The sequence below is a fragment of the Narcine bancroftii genome, chromosome 2 (genome assembly GCF_036971445.1).
Source record: "Narcine bancroftii isolate sNarBan1 chromosome 2, sNarBan1.hap1, whole genome shotgun sequence".
Taxonomy (NCBI): domain Eukaryota; kingdom Metazoa; phylum Chordata; class Chondrichthyes; order Torpediniformes; family Narcinidae; genus Narcine; species Narcine bancroftii.
This window is the reverse complement of record NC_091470.1, coordinates 339,255,350-339,276,620: the sequence shown is the minus strand read 5'-3', so window position 1 is coordinate 339,276,620 and position 21,271 is coordinate 339,255,350. Positions and strand designations below refer to the sequence as shown.

At 37.8% G+C, this 21,271-nt stretch overlaps 1 protein-coding gene across 6 annotated transcripts in view; it reads right to left on the bottom strand.

Annotated features, from left to right (window-relative positions):
• Positions 1 to 21,271, bottom strand: part of zc3h3 (zinc finger CCCH-type containing 3) — a 353,231-nt gene that overhangs the window by 130,706 nt on the left and 201,254 nt on the right. For 5 of the 6 annotated variants that reach the window (XR_011352501.1, XM_069922187.1, XM_069922186.1 and 2 more), the window contains exon 9: positions 16,311 to 16,442. Coding sequence is in view for 5 of the 6 variants with exons in the window: in XM_069922187.1 (XP_069778288.1) it covers positions 16,311 to 16,442 (132 nt within the window). In the remaining variant the exon portion in view is untranslated. Of the gene's footprint in view, positions 1 to 14,278; positions 14,842 to 16,310; positions 16,443 to 21,271 lie in introns of those variants that run through there. The other variant, XM_069922191.1, reaches the window with a different exon arrangement.

Below are 21,271 nucleotides of genomic sequence, written 5' to 3'. Positions count from 1 at the left end.
CAGATTATCACACTGATGCAAAGCAAACAGAAAAGGAAAAGAAGATATTAAAAATTTCACACGAATGGCACGATTACAGCTGAGTGAGAGAGATTTTTTTTTAAGATGGAATCAAACAATAATTTTTGCTTGATACAAAAAATTCTGTTAATTTTCTGGGACATTCTGCAGCACTTTAACATTATGTCAGCATTTTTGGTGTTACAGGGTATTTATAGAATATCAGTTAACCCTCTGAAAGCTCAGTGTGGCATTTAGGAAAATATTTATAAGATCAGCCCTCCACATATATTTATAGTCAAGCTTCAGTCCTTTTGAGAGCACACAAGCCTTTTTTCCTATCGCACCCCGCTGTTTTTTTACAGGGCAACTATAAAGCAATGATGTCAGCATTGTATTTCAATACACCAACGCGAGGGAGAAACTCAGCAGGTCCACAGGAAATAAAAAGCAATCAATTTCAGGCCTGTGTTCTGCTTTGGAAACGGGGGGAAAAACAAGCATATGTCTGAATATAAAGGTTTGGGAGATGGAAGAAGGAGAAGGGGAGCTGCACAGGCTTGGAAGTCAGAAGGTAAAAGATAAAGAAGCTGAGAAGTAATGGGGAGAGGACAGAGGGCTAAAAAAAATCTTTCTGAAAGAAGTAAAGGTAAGGGGGTGGGTGCAGGTGAAAAGAAGACGGAGGGGTGGGGAAAGAGAAAGACCAGAGAAAGGGGTGAACAGAAATTGGAGCTATATATCGATGCTGCCTAGTTGGAGACTGCAGAGAAGGAATACAAGGTGTTATTCCTCCAATTTAGTAGTGACTTTATATTGGCAGTACGAGGCCATGGACAGACATATAAGTGGAGCAATGGTGTGTGGAATTAAAATAGTTGGCCACAAGGAGGTACTTGCTGTTGCAGCACACAGAGGGAAGGTACTCAATTAATCAATCTCTCTGAGACTGCATTGGGGGCACAGGACACAGTAAATAACCCCTATCAACAGACATGATCCATAAACCCACTAACTTCAACAGTTATTTTGATTACATCTCTTCATATCCTGTTTTCTGTAATGATTCTATTTCTTTCTCTCAATTCTTCATCTCAGCCACACGTTTTTGCCACCTACATTGGGATCCCACCATCTGACCCTGCTTTCCGTAGGGAACAATCCCTCTGCGACTCCCTTATTCACTCACCCCTTCCCACTAGACGTATATTGGGAGATAGTTACGTTCAGCACCTTTGCTCTGTCCGCTGCAATAGCAAAGACCACTCAGTGGTCAACCATTTGAATTCCACACACCACTGCCACATTAAGATTTTTGCTTGTGGCTTTGTTTACTGCCCAATCAAGGCATCATGCAAATAGGACAAGACTTGGTAGTCTCCAACAAGACAACATCAGTATCAACTCTTCCAATTTCTGCTAACCTCCCTCCCCCAGTCTCTCTCTTTCCATACCCCTTTGTCTCCTTTCATCCAGCTCCCCACCTGGTTCCCATCTTTCACCTATCATTTTTTACATTTTTATCAAGTTGCAAAGTCCTTTAAGTACTCGTCAGGTCACTGCTCTTGTGTTGATTATGAGAATGATTAGTTGACTTAAAATTTCCCCTTTATGCCTTGTTTCATGTTTCTCAAAATTCATAGCAGTCCAGATCTGAGAGCTCTCAATTTTATTTAATTGCCAATTGTTTTGGTTTGAACCATTACTCTTTTCTTGTTGAATGCCCCTCCCCCACCCGGCTTTGCTGCTGACGTTGAAGTAGCATTGCACTTTCGATGAATATTATCAAGGCCTAGCAAAATTAACATTTCAATGTAAAACTCTTACTCCCTTTGGCCAATCTTTGCCCTTTTCCATAACTCTATACATCCAACTAAATTATAATCTCTGCCTTGAAAATGCTCTTGTATGGTTTTTACATTCCCTAAGTTCTATCCTATAGCAGTTCCTCGCTTGATGGGCTTGCTTTGAATTGTGTAAAGAAACCTTATGGAATGCAATCAACAATTCTGCACCCTCTTACTCCACCTTTCCCACTTGACTTTGAGGTACAGTGGTACACAGCTTAGAATTACTCTGCAGAGTGCTAACTTGTAAGAGCTCTTGACTCTGCAGTCTGAACATAACCCCCCTGATGAATCTGCTTGGACTGTGCTTTACTTTACTAGGGATCTGGCACAAACCATGAACCCATTAAAATTCCCATTTTAACAAAATGATGCTATCATCACTTATGGCTTGTTATGAAGCAAATTAACAAGGCACCCTGTGAGAATTGGTACTGAATAGGCTTGGGCAAACTGTGTGGCTGCTCAGTGTTACATCCAGGTAAGGGCAATACAGTCAGAAATGACAAGACAAGCAAAAGCTTTCCGTGTGTAGACAGACTCCTACATTTTCCCTCACATAGGAAGAGATAGAAGGTGATCTCTCTCTTTATCCCCCTGGTTGGCTTCAAAGCTCGCAGCCTGGACATTTCTCTAATAAATAAGTGTTAATAAGCAATAGTGATCAAGCTCGTTACCATTGGGAAATCTTCTGGCTGGGTAAACTTGTGCAGATGAAGAAAAAGAAGGAGAGACTGCAGCATTCATCATATGCAAAGTAGGTGATGAGGCAAACCACTGGATTTTCATGGCCTGTTAATGCATGGCACAGCTGCTGCCAATCCCTAGTACCACCTGTCTCACTGTACTTGAGAGGGTCCAGCCCTCAGATCCACAATGCAGCACTGGGTGGCAGCACCACTTGCCCCACACCAGTTCTCACAATACATTGCCTTCCTTGGTGGTTCACTTCAGATTGAGTAATTGGGAAGAGCTCAGAGCAAGTTATTTGCTCAAGATTCCAAGCACAATAGAACTATCCATTACATTCTATATATAATGCTATAATGGTCCTATTACCACTGATTACATTAGCACTCTTATTCCTGTGAATAAATCCTGAATACCAAGTATGTACCAGTGTAACTGAAATCCATTACTACTATTGCTTATTTGCATTGCTATTTTTGAGCATTTCATAAAATTGCATGCATTTTTATTCTTCTGTAACCTTTTGGGGGCCTCAAATAAAATGATCTTACCCAAGGCAACATTCATTTTGTGCTCCTCACTTCAGCTGAAATGACCTCCATTTGTTTTCTTATATGACTTTGAGTGGTTTATTAAGCAATATTAATCAAACATTCCAGTTTCATCCCACTTTGCTTTCATTTCAAGATCTACTGATCTGTTATGCTTCTCATCTTGAAACCATGCTTTAACAATGGCCATATCATTATTTCATGCTTAAAATAAAACAGAAAATGCTGGCTGTACTCAGGTCAGGCAGCATGGGAAAGGGAAAGGGAAAGGGAAAGAAAATTAATGTGTCAGGTCCAAGAACTGTTGTCAGAAGTGAGAGAAAAAGAGCAAGTTAGTTTTCAGTTGCAGAGAAGGTGCGAGAGATATCAAAATCTGCCCTATGGAGTCCCCTTAGGATCTTGCATATTTTAATAAGATCCCCACTTACATCCTTCTAAACTCAGCCCCACCACCTGGCTTTCACTCCATAACCTTTGATGCCCTGGCTAATCAAGAACCTATCAATTCCTGCCTTAAATACACCCAATGGCCTGGCCTCCACAACTGTCTGAAGTAATAAATTCCACAGATTTACCATCCTCTGGTTGAAGAAAGTCCTGGGCATCTCCATTCCTGGACCCGAGCACCCGGGAGGCAACACACAATCCTGTAGTTTTTCTACCTGTTCCCCGAACAACTCCCCTGTGAGTATGGCTCTACTGCACTTCACCTTTCTCTTCTGAGGCTCAGATCCAAGTTGCACAGCTGCAACAAAAACTCATTATTCCGAATTCCAGCCCCTTCTCAATTAAGGCCAACATATTATTTGCCTTCTTAACTGCTTGTTGCATCTGCTTGCTAACTTTCTGTGACCGATGCAATGAGAATACCTATATCCTTTTGATAATAATCCACTTTTAGTTTCCTCATCAAACTGCATGATCTCACAATTTCTGATTTAAACACCATTTGCCAGGTTTTCACTCAACCACTTTATCTTTCTACATCCTAGAATCTCAATGTTCTCATCACAACATACCTTTCCACCTATTTTTGTATCTTCAACAAACTTAGAAATCCTACAATTTGTTCCCTCCTTAAAGAATTTGATCACGTTTGTCAAACGATTTATATTTGATAAAAATAATTTTTCCCAGATTTGATTATATTTAGCTATCCTAAATGATTAGTTATTTCTTCTTTGAATCTCGTTTTTAAAAAAAATATTTTATTTAACAATTTTCAAACCACAACTGTAAATACATTTCATTATCTAAAAGATTTTTAAAAATTACACGTGCTATACAAAATCCCCCCTTCCTCCTCAAACCCCAAAAAAAGAAAAAGAAAAAAACTGTTTATCTTTCTTTAGTATAACTAATAACTGTAATAATTGCATTTGAAAAAGATTCTGGTAGAAAATGAGATTCCATCACTTGGTTTAAAAGGGGATATTTTGGAGCCCTTATTTGGATTATATGGGTTTTAAATTCTGAATTCTGTGGTGGTTTTACTCTAACCCATGGCAATTAATTATGTTATTATGGTTTATATCTTTTTTCTTTTCTTCCTTTCTTTCCTTCTTGTGGATTAGGTTAGTTGGGCTTTTGGGGGATAGGGTAGGTGGGAGGGTTATTATGGGAGGAGGATGGGTAGTAGGGGTGTAATATGTTATGTATACCATTATTTTTATCATATGTATTATTTGGTTTTTTAATGTATGTATCATGGTTCAATAATTCAAATAAATAAAACATTAAAAAAATGGGGTGTTAAAAGTTCCATAAATTTCTTTAAAAATTCAGATAGAAAACCATCCTCCCCTGGTGACTTACCACTCTGGAATGAACTAAATACCTCACTAACTTCTCTTGCCATAAAGGGAGCATCGAAATCATTTTGATCCCGATAATTCAAACTAGATAAACTTACTTGAGATTTTAAAAATTCTCAATTTTAGTTTCCTTACAACTAGACTCAGCTATAAATTTGAAATAAAAATCTTTAAATAAATCATTAATTTCTTGAGGATTTTAGGTAATCTTCTTTGAATTATTTTTAAAAGCATTAATTGTTCTAAAAGCTTGTTTTAATTTCAACTGCCAGGCAAGAACTTTACGAGCCCTTTCTCCTAATTCATAATGCCTTTTCTCTCAATTAATTTTTCTGCTCTTTAGGTCTGAATTGTATTGTAATGGTTTTTTTGTTATGTTTCTTCCTTTTCTCATCAGAAGCCTTTCTTTGTAAATCTTTATCCAAACCTTCCATTTCTTTTTCTAATTTATAAACCTCTTTCATACAATCTTTCTTAACGTTTGATGTATAACTTATTATCTGACCTTGTAAATATGCATTCAAAGAATTCCAAAGGACAAATTTATTATCCATTGAATTAGAATTTATTTCTAAAAAATCTTGAATCTTTTTCCTTATAAAGTCACAAAAATCCATCCTCTTCAGCAATGTAGAGCTTAATCTCCACCTATAAACAGGTTCTTCTTTCTCAGGTACCAAACAGTTTATCAGAAGTGGTGAGTGATTAGATAGAATTCTAGCTTTATACTCTGCATGCATAATTCTTCCTTGCAATTGTGCTGATATTAAAAATAAATCTATTCTTGAATAAGAATCATGCCAAAATGAATAAAAATAGTCCCTTTCCTTTGGATCTAACCTTCGCAAAATATCTATCAAATTCAGGTCTTTCATCTAACTCAGAATCACCTTTGCCACTTTTGCTCTTACAACTGATCTTGCCGACTTATCCAACACCGGATCAAGACAGCAATTAAAATCCCCTCCTATCAAAACCTTCTCATGAATTTTAGCTGAATACATAAAAGTATCACAAATAAATCCTTCATCATCTACATTTGGTGTAAGAATACTCGTAAGTGTTCACATTTCAGAATAAATTTGACAATGAATCAAAACAAAGCTCCCACAGGATCTGTAACCACCCTTTGAAATGTTAACAGGTAAAGTCTTCTTAATCAATATCACAACTTCTCTTGCTTTAGAGTTAAATGTTGAGGCTACCACTTGATCTCCACAAATTCTTTTTAGTCTCTGTTAAATGAGTCTCTTGCAAAAAAGCAATATCAACTTTCATTTTTTAATATAAGCTAACACCCTTTTTCTCTTAATTGCATTTTTAAGCCCATTTATATTAAAAATTACAAAATTTAATACTCTAACAGCAGCCATTTCTCTACTTCCAAAAAATTCAGAACTCCCCTTGCCTCTCCTCTTGGACCCACAGCACCTTAAGCCTATCAATCACACTTGACATCTTTGTTGAAAATAGAAAAATAGGAAAAAGGAAAGATTTTTTATTTAAATTAGAACCCGCTCCAAAAGAAGTTACTGCTAAAAAAATAGCCAGTACTACCCCCTCTATTGTATGGGAAGTGGCCCTCACCTCAAGGTGACACATGGCTACAGAAAGAAAAGGAAAATCCTCCACCACCCCCCTTCCCCGTATGAACATTCCCTACATATGTTCAGTGAGAAATAGTTCATTTTTAGGTGTAGGCAGCCTCTTCAAGATCTCTATTCATTTGTCTGTCATCGAGCTCTTCAGTTTCTTGTTGCATCAATACTTTTCGTGCAGCTTGTATCACCTCAGGTTGATCTGATAAAACTTGTTGAATGCCCAAGTTCTGTACATCCATTTGTTGATCCCGTTTAATACTTGAAAGAGAATTTGGAAACTCGATTTTACCCTAAAACACTTAAAGTTTCACTGGACATTGAAAAGAGAACTTGTATCCTTTTTTCCACAAAACCAATTTAGCAGGATTAAACACTTCTCTTTTTTCACAACTGTCATTCTTGAATCTACATAAAAAATACTCTCCTTTGATCCACTATTAATGGGCCTTGATATTTTTGGGTATTCTGGACAGCCACTCGCAATATTGTCTCTTTCTCAGAACTCAAAACTTATAGGATCCCTTTTTGAAAAAAATTGTACAGGATTAGAGTATTTAAAATTGTACAGGATTAGAGTATTTAAAATCTTCAACCAACCCAACAATCTTCGCATTATTTCTACAGCTATGATTTTCCAGTATATCAATTGTTTTACAAAAGCCGTTTTCTCTGCAAGTCCCAAGTCATAACAGAATCTTCCATTTTATTAACTGCATCTTTGCATTGTTCCACTTCATCATGATACTCTTGCATATTTTCTTCAATTTTCCGAACTTGAACTTTGACTTTGTCAACCACTTTCGTATATTTTTTCATTTCATCCTTAATATTTCTCATTTCACCTTTAACATATTCAAATTGTTATTAACATCACATTTTACAGATACAAATTGCATATCAATCTTCTTGCTCATTAATATTCAACTGATTCATTAATATAGGTTTGCCCATACCTTGACTTCTAGCCTCAGGAATCTTAACTTGCATGGCTTCAATACCCTGTTCTTCATGTTCTGTACCTTCTTCTTCCTCCTCCTCCTCTCTGTCTTGGACGACTTCTTCTTGTCCTTCTAAATCACTTCTATGAACTTCAGAATCTACCTCCGAATTCCATGGAAGGGCCTGGAGGTCAACACTGCTGATAGCAGCTTCAGTTGATTCAGCTATTCCCCACAAGGAAACGGCTTGTTCAGTTCTGCGCGTGTGCAAACTTCTGCACATGCGCGATTGTTCTTAAAGGAGGTGCAAACTCATGCATTGTTCTTTGACAAAATTATATTTGCTAGATTTGATTATATTTAGCTATCCTAAACAATTAGTTATTTCTTCTTTGAATATTACCCCTTGCCAACAACAAAACAACTGGCTGTCTTCTACTCTTTATGAACAAGAGGGTCATGGTGACTGTTTTTGAAAAATTTCAAACACCAGGCTCACTATCTCTGTGGCCACTTTCTTTAAAACCCTTGGCTGCAGGCCATTGGATCCCAGTGATTTATCTACTATTAGCGCTGTCTATTTCTCCAATACATTAGCGCTCATGATTGGGATCTTTGCACGTTGCTCTTTGTTATTTGAAATTAGCCTATCGAGGGATTTTTGCAGTGACCTCCATGGTGAAGACTGATGCATAACATTGATTTAACGTAGATGCCATTTCTTTGCTTCCTGTTATTAATTCACCAGCCTTGTTCTCAAGATGTCCAATACTTAGCTGTCTTCTTCCATAAAATTTCTTATTGTTTTGATTCTTTTAATTTTCTCCTTTCCTATGAGCTTATTAGTCTTTCACTGCTGGATCCTAAAAGCTTACCAGTTCTCTGGCCTAACATCAGCCTATGCTACTTTATTTTTCACTCGAACATTATCCTTGACTTCCTTTATTAAATTTAAAATTTAGACATACATAATGGAAACAGGCCCTTTCAGCCCACCATTCATGTACTGACCAGTCTCTTAGCCTATTTTCTTAGTCCACACACATAATTCTAATTACGTTCATTTAAATTGAAGATGGGAGTTTTATTCCTGTGGAATTTTATTATATTGTGGTTACTCCCTTCTATGGGATTTTAACCACAAGATATCTTATTAATCCTTCTTCATTATTCACAACTAAATTTAAAGTAGCCGGTTCCTAGGTAGGCTTTGTTCTTAGAAGTAATCTTTATGAACTCCACAAATGTATGATATCCTCACTAGTTGATTCATCCAATCAATATATTCTCCACTCAGCCCTGGATCACCTCAAAAAGAACAACTCATACATATAACTGTTTTTCATAGACGTCAGCTCAGCCTTCCCTCAGTGCTGGTCAAAAAGCTCCAAAGCCTGGGCCTCTGCACACCCCTCTGTAACTGGATCTTTGACTTCCTCATTCGAAGCCCACAGTCTGTAAGAATTGGAAACAATGTCCCCTCCTCAAGGATGTGTGCTTAGCTCACTGCTCTACAAACTGTGCACCTATGACTGTGTGGCCAGGCACAATTCCAATGCTATCTACAAATTTGTCGATAACACCATGTTTGTCGGCAGAATCAGAAAGGGCAATGTGAAAGTGTACAGGAGGGAGATAGATTAATTCATTGAGTGGTGTCACACCAACAACCTGCACTAGTAAAACCAAGGAGATGATTGTGGACTTCAGGAGGAAATCAGGAGAACACGATCCAGTCCTCATTGAAGGCTCAGTAGTGGAGAGGGTCAAGAACTTAAAATTCCTAGGTATCAACATCTCCAAGGATCTGTCCTGGAGCCTCCATGCTGATGCAATCACGAAGAAAGCTTGCCAGCAGTGATACTTTGTGAGGTGTTTGAGGAAATTCGGTATGTCACAGAAGACTCTTGAAAATATCTACACGTGTACTGTGGACAGCATTCTGACTGGGTGCATCACTGTTTAGTATGGAAGTGCCAACACTCAGGACAAGAAAATAAATCCTCAGGTTATCTTGGCCTGCGACATCATGGGCACCAGAGTGTCTTAACCTCAAGGAGCCCCATCATCCAGGTCATGCCCCCTTCACTCTACTACAACAGGAAAAAGTTAAAGGAGCCTAAAGATGAGTACCCAGTGGCACAAGTTGAGTTTCTTTCCTGCTGCCATCAGATTCCTGAATGATCAATGAACCAAAGACTCTGCCTTACTTTGACTTTTCATGCACTATTTTTATAAGGTGGTTTTTATAAATGTTTGCACTGTGACACTGCCACATAAATAAAGAATTTGTGATTTGTTCATGACAATAAATTCTGATTCTTAAATAGATTATATTGGTATGAGACCATACCATACTCATATATTGGTATCTGTGCTGTCAACTCACCTATCTTATTGCAAATGGTACATGCAATCAAGTAAAGGCTGAGTTTTTGTTTTCAACAGTTATTGATCAATCTGAATTTGTCTGGAACTTCTTCACGTCAGGTGTTATGAGTCCAGAGGACCACAAAACTCAGCAGCAATAGAAATTCACCAAGACAAATGGTTACTTAAACAAGAGTTGCTTTTAATTTTCTTGAAACATAAAAACAGGATCAGATTTTAAATTATTACTATTAACTTAACCTAACTTGACACCCTTCTAATTCTAAGTGCTCGTGTATGTAATGTATATATGTTCAGAAGTTATTTGATTCACAATCCAATCTCACTTTTCACTCCTCCAAGTTCACCGGTAACAGGCAATTCTTATACCAAGCACGGAATTGAACATTTATGAATTTTCACCAGACTCTGGTGCTTAAAGGCAATTGGTTACTGCTCACGAAGGTTCTTGTTGGTTTCAGAGAGATTTGTTGCTCGTTGGACACACACAAACTGATTTCCCCTGATCAGCCACTTCAGTGTCATGCTGAAGAAACTTACCCCATCATAGGTTTTTCCAAATGATAACCTCTTCTTCCAGGTCACCACAGAGTTCCTCTTGTTATCCTTATTTCAGGAGAAACACTCTAGCCAGCCATTTCCTCTTGTAAGAACTACAAGGCTTTTCACAGGCTGAACTCAGAACTCACAACCCATTCAAAATGGGATTTTCAACAAGCCTGCCATGTTGCAGCTTCAAAATCCACTGCAGAACTCAGTTCTCTCTCACTTTCTAAGAGAAATCCTGTTTGGTCTTTCCTCTCTTTCTGCTTGTAAAAACTAAACAACCACTTTCAAGGCATCAAACCTAATTGTTGAAAGATCTTTATCAGGACTTGAGCCTGGGCTCTTCCATTTGCACCTGCGTTTTGAAATTCCTTCCAAAAGCAATTCCATTGTACTTGGAGATGAACAAAGGCACTCGGAGCCTGGATGTCTGGCTTGAGCAAAGCTCTGGCATTTAAATTAGATGTGTTTTGTGAAGTGTTACTGTCTGTTTGTGAAGTGACCTAAACTAAACCCCCACAATCTATCTCTTTTAAAGACATACTAATATATAATATAAAATATAGCGTAACACAGAGGAGAATTTTCAAGAGTGAAATTGTGCAGCAACAGGTTCAAAGACAGTTTCTTTCCCGGAGCCATCAGACTTTTGAAAGAACCCCATAATAATGATCCCTTGCTATGTTACACGACAAACTGTAATACGCTCTTGCTCTTTGACTTTGTACTGCCTGCTGTATGTACATTGGACATGACTTGCTGGCCTGCACAAACCCTTCCTACTGCACCAGGTATAATGACAACAAACTATATCCCTATGACAATTGCTAGATTCCTTCAAATATGTCCAAGATTCTTCCCTATTTATGCTCTGTTGTATCGAGAAGTCACATTTAGGGGCCAATGGACTACCGCTGCCCATTTGATTTTTCATTACTTGCATTTGTTGCATTAATTGCATTTGTATCACAACTCAATACTACTCTGATTTATTCCTTAATTAACAAAGATATCCCACACCTTGCCTCTGGGCCTGTGCGCCTCCCCTTGCCTATCCTTGCTGGGGAAAACCAGAAACAGGGGTCACATTTTAAGGATAAGGGGGAAGTTTTTTAGGACTGAGATGAGGAAAAATTTCTTCCCTCGGTGGGTGATGGATCTGTGAAATTCTTTGCCACAGGAAGTAGTTGAGGCCGGTTCCTTGTCAATATTTAAGAGTAGTTTAGATTTGGCCCTTGAGGCTAAGGGGATCAAGGGGTATGTTGTTACAGAGCTCTTTGTTGTGTATTGGCCTATGTGTTGTGTGGTTTTATGTTAAAAAGTGACAGTTTGCCTTAGAGAGCCAAGGTGAAGGTGGACTGCTGAGAGAGTGGGACATAGACCGAGCGTGTGCAGAAAATGAAAAAAGTGGAAGAAGGCCCAGATCATGAGTCATGGTCTGGAGGACAGTTTAGAATGTTGGAATTTCAAAAGGATGAACATTCTGAAGACAGCCAGAAGGATCCTGACCAAGCCAGTGGTTCCTCTCTCTGCAAGCAACACGAGACAACTTCAAATTTTGTGCTCTCTCTCTCTCAAAGATATTTTGGCTTCAGTTTACCAAACAAACTGAATTTTGTTTATGATCTTTGCTTCAGTTGAGATCAAAGTTTAGTGAGTCTTGTGTGTTTTGTGTCTAAGTTTTTCTGTAGGCTGGTTGGAAATATAACTTAGACTTTAATTACATATGTTATATTTAGGCTGGGGAATTTATTAGTTTTACACTGTTAAAGAAATTTGCATAGTAACCAGTGGGCATTGAATTAAAGTTTGAAGGTGAATTTTTTGTTAACAAAGTAATTGTTCATTTTTACCCCTGTAAAGATATGCCTTCTTTGTGGTTGCTGGTTTGATCTTGTAACAGTGGGGAGAAGGCAGGAACTGGGTACTGATCAGTCGTGATCATATTGAATGACGGTGTAGGCTTGAAGGGCCAAATGGCCTACTCCTGCACCTATTTTTCTATGTTTCTATCCCCCCCACAATTTTACTGAAGCATCTGCCTACATTTTGCTCATACCTTGATGAAGGGCTCAAGCCTGAAACATTGGTTATGTAACTTTATCTTGCTGTATATTGTTTGCCCTGCTGAGTTTCTCCAGCATAGCACTTTTAAAATATTTTATTTAAAATTTTTAACCATACATGCATTCAAATATATTTCAAAATACAGATGTAATAATATATTGAGTATCAAGTACATGATGATAATACTCCAGCACCCCATCACCCCCCACACCCAACAGTCCCAAGAAAAGGTAAAGAAAAGAAAGTACATAGTTAAGGATTAGAATAGAAGAAAAGAAAGGAAGAAAGAAAGGAATAAAAATAAGAAAATGGACTTCTGAAAGTGTTAAACCCCATCTGGTCTATTTCATCATTAATGGGGTTCCACACAGGTCTTAAACACTAAGAACATTTAGAAACATTAAAAAAAGTAAAAATTTAATCTTTTTTTGTAGGTACGGGTGCCAAATTTGCAAAAATATACCATATTTTTCCCTTAAATTATATGTAATTTTCTAAAAGGGAACACAACTGTGCATTTCCGCACTCCATTGTTCCAAACTTAGGTGTGAATCAGATTTCCAAGCAACTGCAATACATTTTCTGGCCACTGCTAATGCAATTTTAACAAATTCTAACTGGTATTTAGTTAATTTCAATTTAGGACTTATCCCTAAAATGTTACCTAATAAAAATAATTCTGGATTTTGTGGAAACTGGACTCCTGTAATTTATTCTAAAAATTTTCCTAATTCCATCCAGAAGTGTCCACCTCTATGCTACATCTAAAACTGATCTGATAAAATCCAATTTCAATTTATTTAATTTTTATGGCGTGAGATATAACTGATATAAAAAATTATATTCTACCAGTCTGTGTCTTACATTTATTGTATTAGTCATACTGTCTTGACATAAATCACCCCAATTCTCCTCATCTATTCTCACATTTAAATCTGACTCCCATCTTTGTTTAGATTTATGAATCACAGGTTTAGGGGTCCCAATTTGAAGTAAATGATAAATTGCAAAAATAGATTTCTTTGTATTTCCATTTCTTATTAAAGTCTTCACACTTTGGTATAATCATTGTTGGACCCATCTTATCACTTAAATATATTCTAATTTGAAAATAGAAACATTTATATTATTAAGAATACCATACTTACTGTTAAGTTGTTCAAATAACATCAATTGCCTTTACTCATAACAGTCTTCAATGTATCTGATCCCTTTACAAGACCAAATTTCAAAAATTTGATTATTTGAAAAATTTGGTGAGTCTGTTATGAGTCAAAGGAGTTTTAAAATAAATTACTCTTTATTCCAATTCCTGTATTTGGATTATGCCAAATTTTAATCAAATATTTTAATAGGGGAGTTTCCCTTTCAGCAGTTTTTAATTTCTCATCCTATCTTCTACTTTTCTCTCTCCTATTTTATCTAATTCTATTTTTACCCAAGCAGATTTTCCCCCTCTTCAAAGAAAAGGTAAGATATTTCATTTGGGCTGCTCTATAGTAATTTTTAAAGTTTAGGAGCTGTAAACTTCCCAATTCACATTTCCACCTTAATTTTTCTGTAGAGAATCCAGACATATTACCTTTCCATAATTTTTTTTCTAATATATTTAATACTTGAAAGAATTTTTGAGGTATTAATATAGGGAATGATTGAAAAAGATACTGTATTCTGGGAAATATATTCATTTTTATACAATTAACTCTTCCTACTAATGTTATAGGCAATATGTCCATCTATTTAAATCCTCCAAATTTTTAAAGTAATGGCAAATAATTTAATTTATATAAATTTTGTAATTTATTATCTGTATGAATCCTACATACTTTATCCTATTTGTCAGCCATTTAAACCAAGTGTTTCTTTGGCAAATAGTGTAATCACCTCTTGCGAGAGGCATAATTTCACTCTATCCCAATTTAGCATTGCGTTTTTACTTCAATCACTGAGTTTGCAGACTTTCATGTTATACTCCTTTTCTTTTAATCTGTTATTTTGTAACCTGAAATACAAAGCACCCATTGCTGATCACCCTGCAAGCACATCTTCAATAAAAGCTATTATATCATACCCAAATGTTGTTATCTGTGCTGCCAACTTGTCTATTTTGCCGTGAATGCTTCATGAATTCAAATAAAGATTATTACGATTGATTTTTAAAAAAAAATCCCAATTAGCTCTGAATTTGTCTAGATTCATAAATATTTGTTCACATCTTCTGTAACAGCCGGTCACTTTCTTGTCAATCTCACTATCTTCTCTCATTTCCTCTTGGTTTATTGAAAATATTGTTCTTGGATTCCTCCTTCCTCCGTGATTCTGAAATTGTCCATAACCTTTGGATACACAGCTTTTTCCCATCTCTTTGTCATAAAATTCTCCTGCTACCCAGTGCCAACCTTCATGCAAATGATCAAAAGAGAATTGCTGAGGTAAGTGGGGTTTATTATCCTTCTAAAATCTATAGACCTTGTATCAAGTAAATAGAGATAAAACCAAAGATATTCTCACAATAGGCACTTAATATTCAATCTAAATCACATATTTCTATTGATCTAAAGGAAGTATGAGATTTTCCTCATTTGAATTATGGAGCTTCATCAACCAAACACATAAGAAATAGAAGCAGGAGTAGGCCATCTGGCCCATCAAACTTGCTCTGCCATTCAATAAGATCATCTGGACATGCACTCAACTCCACTTTCTGCCTTTTGACCATAACCCTTCATTACCCCACAATATAAAAAGTCTATCTGTGTCTTAAATATATTTTACGAGGCAACCTCTACTACCTTTTATCTATCCTTTTCATAATTTTACATATTTCTATAAGAACTTCTCTCATTCTTCTAAAATCCAGCAAGTATAGTGCCAGATAACTCAATCTTTCCTCATCAGTGAACCCTCTCATTTCTGGAATCAACCTACTCCACAACACCTCCAAAACCAGTACATCTTTTCTCAAGTAAAGTGACTAGAACTGCATTCAATACCTCAAGTGTGGCCTTACCAGTAACTTAACCAGTTGCATCAGAACCTTCCTGCCTTTAAATTCATTCCCTCTGGAAATGAAGGCCAATGTTCTATATTTGCCTTCTTGATTACCTGTTGCACCTTGCAATTCATGGACAAGTACTCCCAAGTCTTTCTGCATAACAGCATGCTGCAATCTTTCATAATTTCAACAATCTCATCTATTTTACCTTTTAAAATGGATGACTTTGCATTTACCAACATTGTACTCCATCTGCCAGACTCTTGTTCACTCACTTAACCTATTTACAGATAATCCCCGACTTACGATTTTTCAAAGTTACGATGGTTCTAATCTGTACTATACTTCAAATTTTGGCTAGCTAGGCTATGATGCTCAGTGTCTCCTGGCAGCGCTGTATCGGTCCCCACAATAATCCCACTGCCTTGCTCTCTCCCCACAGCCCTGTGTTGGTCGCCACACTCATCCCACCGCCCTAATCTCTCTCCACAGCCCTGTGGCGGAGCTGAGCAGGAGGGAGGGTGGGGGTGGCGACGGATCTTTCCAATGCCCAGAGAGGGGCAGCATCGCCCACTTTGGGAATCATTATAGAGGGTAACTGCTCTTCTAAAATTGTGCTTGCCCACAAAGGAAGGGAATTAAATTGTACATCCAATTGTGCTGATAGTGACTGGTTCTTAAATGGAACAATATTTCACTTATCATATCCATTTACCTAATAATGAATAACAAAGGTTTGTATCCTCCACATGCAAAAAAACCCCACTAAATAACAAGAAGATTATAGAATGGTGTCTTTTCTACTATACCAAAGCTTTCAGTAACTGAATAGTAACAACAAATGAACTTTTTTTCCAATTCATTTTTCTGTACCTTTGCTCCCAATGGGCAGTATCCCTTCAGGAAATCTTGGCAAACTTCTGCTTTTCTTGAAACATAAACGTGGCTGTAAGGACAGTTATTGCTGTTGCAGATTCCTTTGAGGTAGTAAGAGCAAACAGGCATCTAAAATACAAGCATAAAATAACTTTGACCTTTTCTGAGCATTCCAATTTCTGATCAATAAAACAGAACAAAAGATAAACAGTATTTTATATATGATTGACTGGTTCAGTTTCTGTTTTAGGTGCCTGCTCAGACAACTGTTTAAAATACTGCAACCACTGGGTCAGCACCCAAGATGGCAGCACCTAGGATTGGCAGCAGCCGAAGGGTTACAGACTCTGAGGAAGCAGAGGACTGGCACAGGGCACCAGAAAATGGGGAGACCACACACCTCCCTCCAGTTTGAGAAGCAGAGCCTACCCATGGGATGGTGACCATAACGGCGGACCAGTGAGGGACTCTGTGGTTGAAGAAAAATAACAGGTAGCGGACTGTTGGCGACTTGTGGCAAGGAACCCATGCAGGCTGTGGGCTGCTGGAGACTAGCTAAAGGGGTACCCGGTCTCGGAACTGGGATGCAAGATGGTGCTGAGGCGCTGAAGGGTTCCTGATTGTGTCGGAGGTTCAGATCTGGAGCTCAGACTACTGATGGTTTGGACTGGACTCTGTGTGGCTTCGGAAGTGCTGGAGGTTAATCCATCAACACTCCAGGACTCTGAGGGGATTCTCTTTTGCTTCTTTTTCTCTGACTGCAAGAGGCGCTTCAGGCAATTTTTAACCAATGGTGAATCTGTCTGCTTTACAGCAGACCAAAACAAATTCCATGTAATATTGCAGTCTTTATTACATGACAATAAATTGATTCTTGAATCTAAAGTGAACAATGTCCTGTGGATTTGAAAGTTGCAATTTTTATAGAACATCTACATAAATATATTATCTACCAACAAATAAGTGCTATACTTTGTTTACTGGAATGCACATGGACTGGTGCTATATTATCAATCAATTTAGTGTTGCAGAATATTGAACAGATCTTTAATAGAGTTAAGTGCATACCAGTAATGCTTTAAAATGTTCAAGGGTCATTGAATTCTTTCCATTTGCTTTGGTGACCTACTCCATCATTGTGACACATAAACTGGAGAGGTCCAATTTCAAAATCCAGAGTGAAAATTCTACTTCCACAACTTTCTACAAAATATACGAGCTCAGAAAAGTTAGTCATGCAGTGTCAAAACTACAGCCCTTAGTCATCAAGTCCAAATAACAATCCTTGGTAAAAGTAGTTTTAATTTGAGCCCCTGTTTCACACTTGACCAGGTTTATCTGTTCATAGTTGATGAGGTCTCATGTTTTATCAGAGACCAACAGTTGGCAAAAGTAATTAATTTGATTATTTGGAATGTTCTTATATAGAATTAATTGCACAAATTGAGTGCTTAAACCAAGAAGTGTTGGTGAGTTTTCAATCTTTAATTGTGTTAGAGCTTCAGGGTGCAAGTAAATGACCCATGGACACAAAAAGGATTAGATGTCCAGCTGTAATCTTTATATAATCAAACTTTTTGAGATTGTGCCTGCTTAAACAATGACAAAAAAAACCATCAGTTTTTTTTACAGCTAATTTAACAGTTTGAAGCGTACACAGATTTCTAAAACTAAAGCTGTAAAGAAGAAAAACTTGTACTGTTATTTCAATTAACTTGTGCCATACCCTGTTGCAATGAGACATCACATGTGACAACACTGATTCCATTAACAAAAAGATTTGAAAGCCTTTCCTCAACATTATAAAGCACTTACACAAGAAAATCAAACAGAGGCTAATGAAGCTGAACATAACAAGTGGTCCTAAACTGCATACAACTGATTTTTCAAGCTCTATTAAAAAGGAAAGTGCTGATTCTTAATAAGCAGAAGAGAGAAAATATATAATGGTGTTCAATGGTTTTCATCTTTGCTTTCACTGAACTACAGAACAAGCTTATCCATCTGCACTATATATCCAGAATTCATCAGCTATAAACAGCTGATTTTTGAGCAATGATCATGTAGAGGCAGCACATATCTTTCTTTGGCAATAAGATTCTCTCTGTTAGCTGGAGTAAATTACATTGATCAAAAACGTGGAGGGCTGAAAAGTGTAATTGGATGTGTGTTTGGAAAAGAGAGGTGTTCCTAAAAAGGGTTTTGAAAGGTCAGCTGGGAGGAAACACTCTCAAGTGTATGATGGGGAACAATTTTCCTTTCAATTGGGGAGATATGGAATCTATTTCAGTTTTATCCTGGATTTCTTTTGAGTTTAACAAAAAGGGTCAAGAATGAAACAAAGGAGGAAATGTACATAAAAAAAGATCATTTCAATGATCATCGAGTCACAGGAACTGGCCCTTCTACATACTGTGTCCAAGGTGATCTTTTGTTCATCTGATACGAATCTCATTTGCTTGGATTAGGTCCATGCAATTATGTACGTTGCCCAATACATTGTCTGTATCAATGTATCGTAAGTGTAATAATTATATCCAACTCCTCCACTTCCTCAAACAGCAAGTTCTAAATACCTATATATTATTATTTGCATCCTGGTTTCCCTATTACAGGTTGGAAAGGGTACAGAATAAATTTAATAGACTGGATAGGAAGATAGGAACTATAAGGAGATGTTGGACAAACTTGGGTTGTTTTCCTTTGGGGCGGGGGGGTTGAGAATTAGGGAGACCTAACAGAAGTTTGTAAAATTAGGAGAGCCATAATATGGTAGACAGACAGAATATTTTCTTAGGGACGTGTTTAAGATGGGGAGAAGGGGGAGGGGGATGGGTGTGGGATTTTAAAGATGATGTGCGTGGCAAGTTTATTTTTTACATAGAAAATGATACGTGCTGGGATGGGCTCCATTGGTAGTGGAAGAAGGAACTACAATAGTTACAATATAATAGCTGTTGAGAGACTTCCAGAAAGAGATCAATATACAAGGAATAATGGGATATGTATTGTAGAAGAGACTGTTTAATTTGGCTCCATGTTTGGCACAATTGTGGGCTGAAGAGCCTGTTCCTGTGCTTTCTATGTTCTATCAACCATATCTTGCAGAAAATCAAATTTCCTTTCAAATCCTCTTCAAAACTTCCTCTCAACTTAAACCTATTATCTTCCTGGTTTTTGCAGGAGGACCTGCCATAGAATCACTTATCCTAATAATGATCCCACTTTATTCTCCAAACTTTTCCATCACACTGTCCTAGATTCTACTACACCTACCAAAACCATCCATCTTTGTAATATGTGGAAAAACTGAAAACCTAGTAGGAACACACACATTGACTGGGGGAACATGTAAACTCCACAACAATCGGATTGGAAATCAGGATTGAACCAGATTTGCTGTGAGGCAGCAACCCTTTATTACTTACACCAGTGGGATGCCTGTTTTGTTTTATTCAGCACAGGAACAGGGTGCAATATCCAACCAAGTATCCACCAAGCATCAAGCATACATGCACACACATCCTTACCCTTGAGATTCTACCATTCACTTGAATTGTAGGGACAATGTATGGTGGACAATTAACCAACCAACAATGCAACATGGGTGGAAACTGGAGAATGCACACAAAACCCATGGGGTTACTGGGAGAAAGTAAAGAAAATACTGGAGTAGTTATTCAGCAACTCCACTCTGCAACTCTGTATGACCAGTGATTGAAGGTGTTACTGATATTGCAGGGACCTTATTTCCATGTACATATAGTCAAGCGTGGAAGCAAAAAGCTCTGTATTTTAATTGCACAATTGGGTCCAAGAGTAGGTGATTAATCTTGGTGATATTCTATATACTATTATATTTTCCCTTTGAAATTTGTTGCCCTGAAGATTTTGGGGAGATAAAATTCAAATCAGAAGAGACACCAAAACCAGGAACTGTTTTCCCAAATACATCAACTTCAGCTTGTGATTTTTTTAGGAATGTGTGGCAGTACGCCATTAGGCAGGCGAATCAGCCCAGCTCGTCACGCACGTGGCAGGGCAGCCGGCCAAAATGGCGCGGTTGGGGGTTTCCTCCCGACCTCGGCACCGGGCTCGGAAGCCCGCGCTTGGGGACCCACATGATGCCCTGGTGCCGTCGGGGCCCCAGCGCGGTTCTCAGCCAGGTCCAGGCTGGGAGTATAAGACCAGCCAGGCAGCCTGCAATAAATCAGTTCTGCTCACTGAACTCAACCCGTCTGGTTGTGCGATCCTTCAGTTAGCAAAGTAGCTGCCACTACAAATGCTTATTTATCCACATTAAAATGAAGGCTAATTCTATAACTTTATTTGAACTCGTGATTGCCTGACACGTAACTTCTAACTTTCTCAGGGGCTAGGTATGTATGTTGCTAGCATTGCTAGTATTTATTGTCCACTCTGATTGTTTACCTAACTGTGGTGATTATCAGGAAACAGCCCTGTTGATGAGTTCAGAGTCATGTATAGGTCAGGATAGCAGATTTCTACTCTAAAGGATATTAGCAAACCAGATGGGGTTTATGATAATTTGAGTTAATCATGGTTTTTTCAGACATACAGCATGGTTACAGACCCTTTTGGCTCTCAAATGTGTGCCACCCAATTGAACTATAACCCAGTATGTTTCCAAGGGTACGTGGAAACTGGAGCACCCAGAGCAAATCCATGCAGTAATGGGGTCAAACTTTTTACGGACAGCACAGGATTCGAACCCTGGTCCCAATCGCTGGCGCTGTAATAGCATTGTGCTAACTGCTTTGCCAACTGTGCCGCCCTAAATGGGATTTGATTATTTATTTTCAAGACTATGTTTATTTCATTACTGAATTTACATTTCCCAGCTATCTCAGTAGAATTTACATTCATGCCTGCCTTTAGATGAATGGTTCAGAACTGTGATTGATAATCTTGATAGTTAACCACTACACTACCACGAC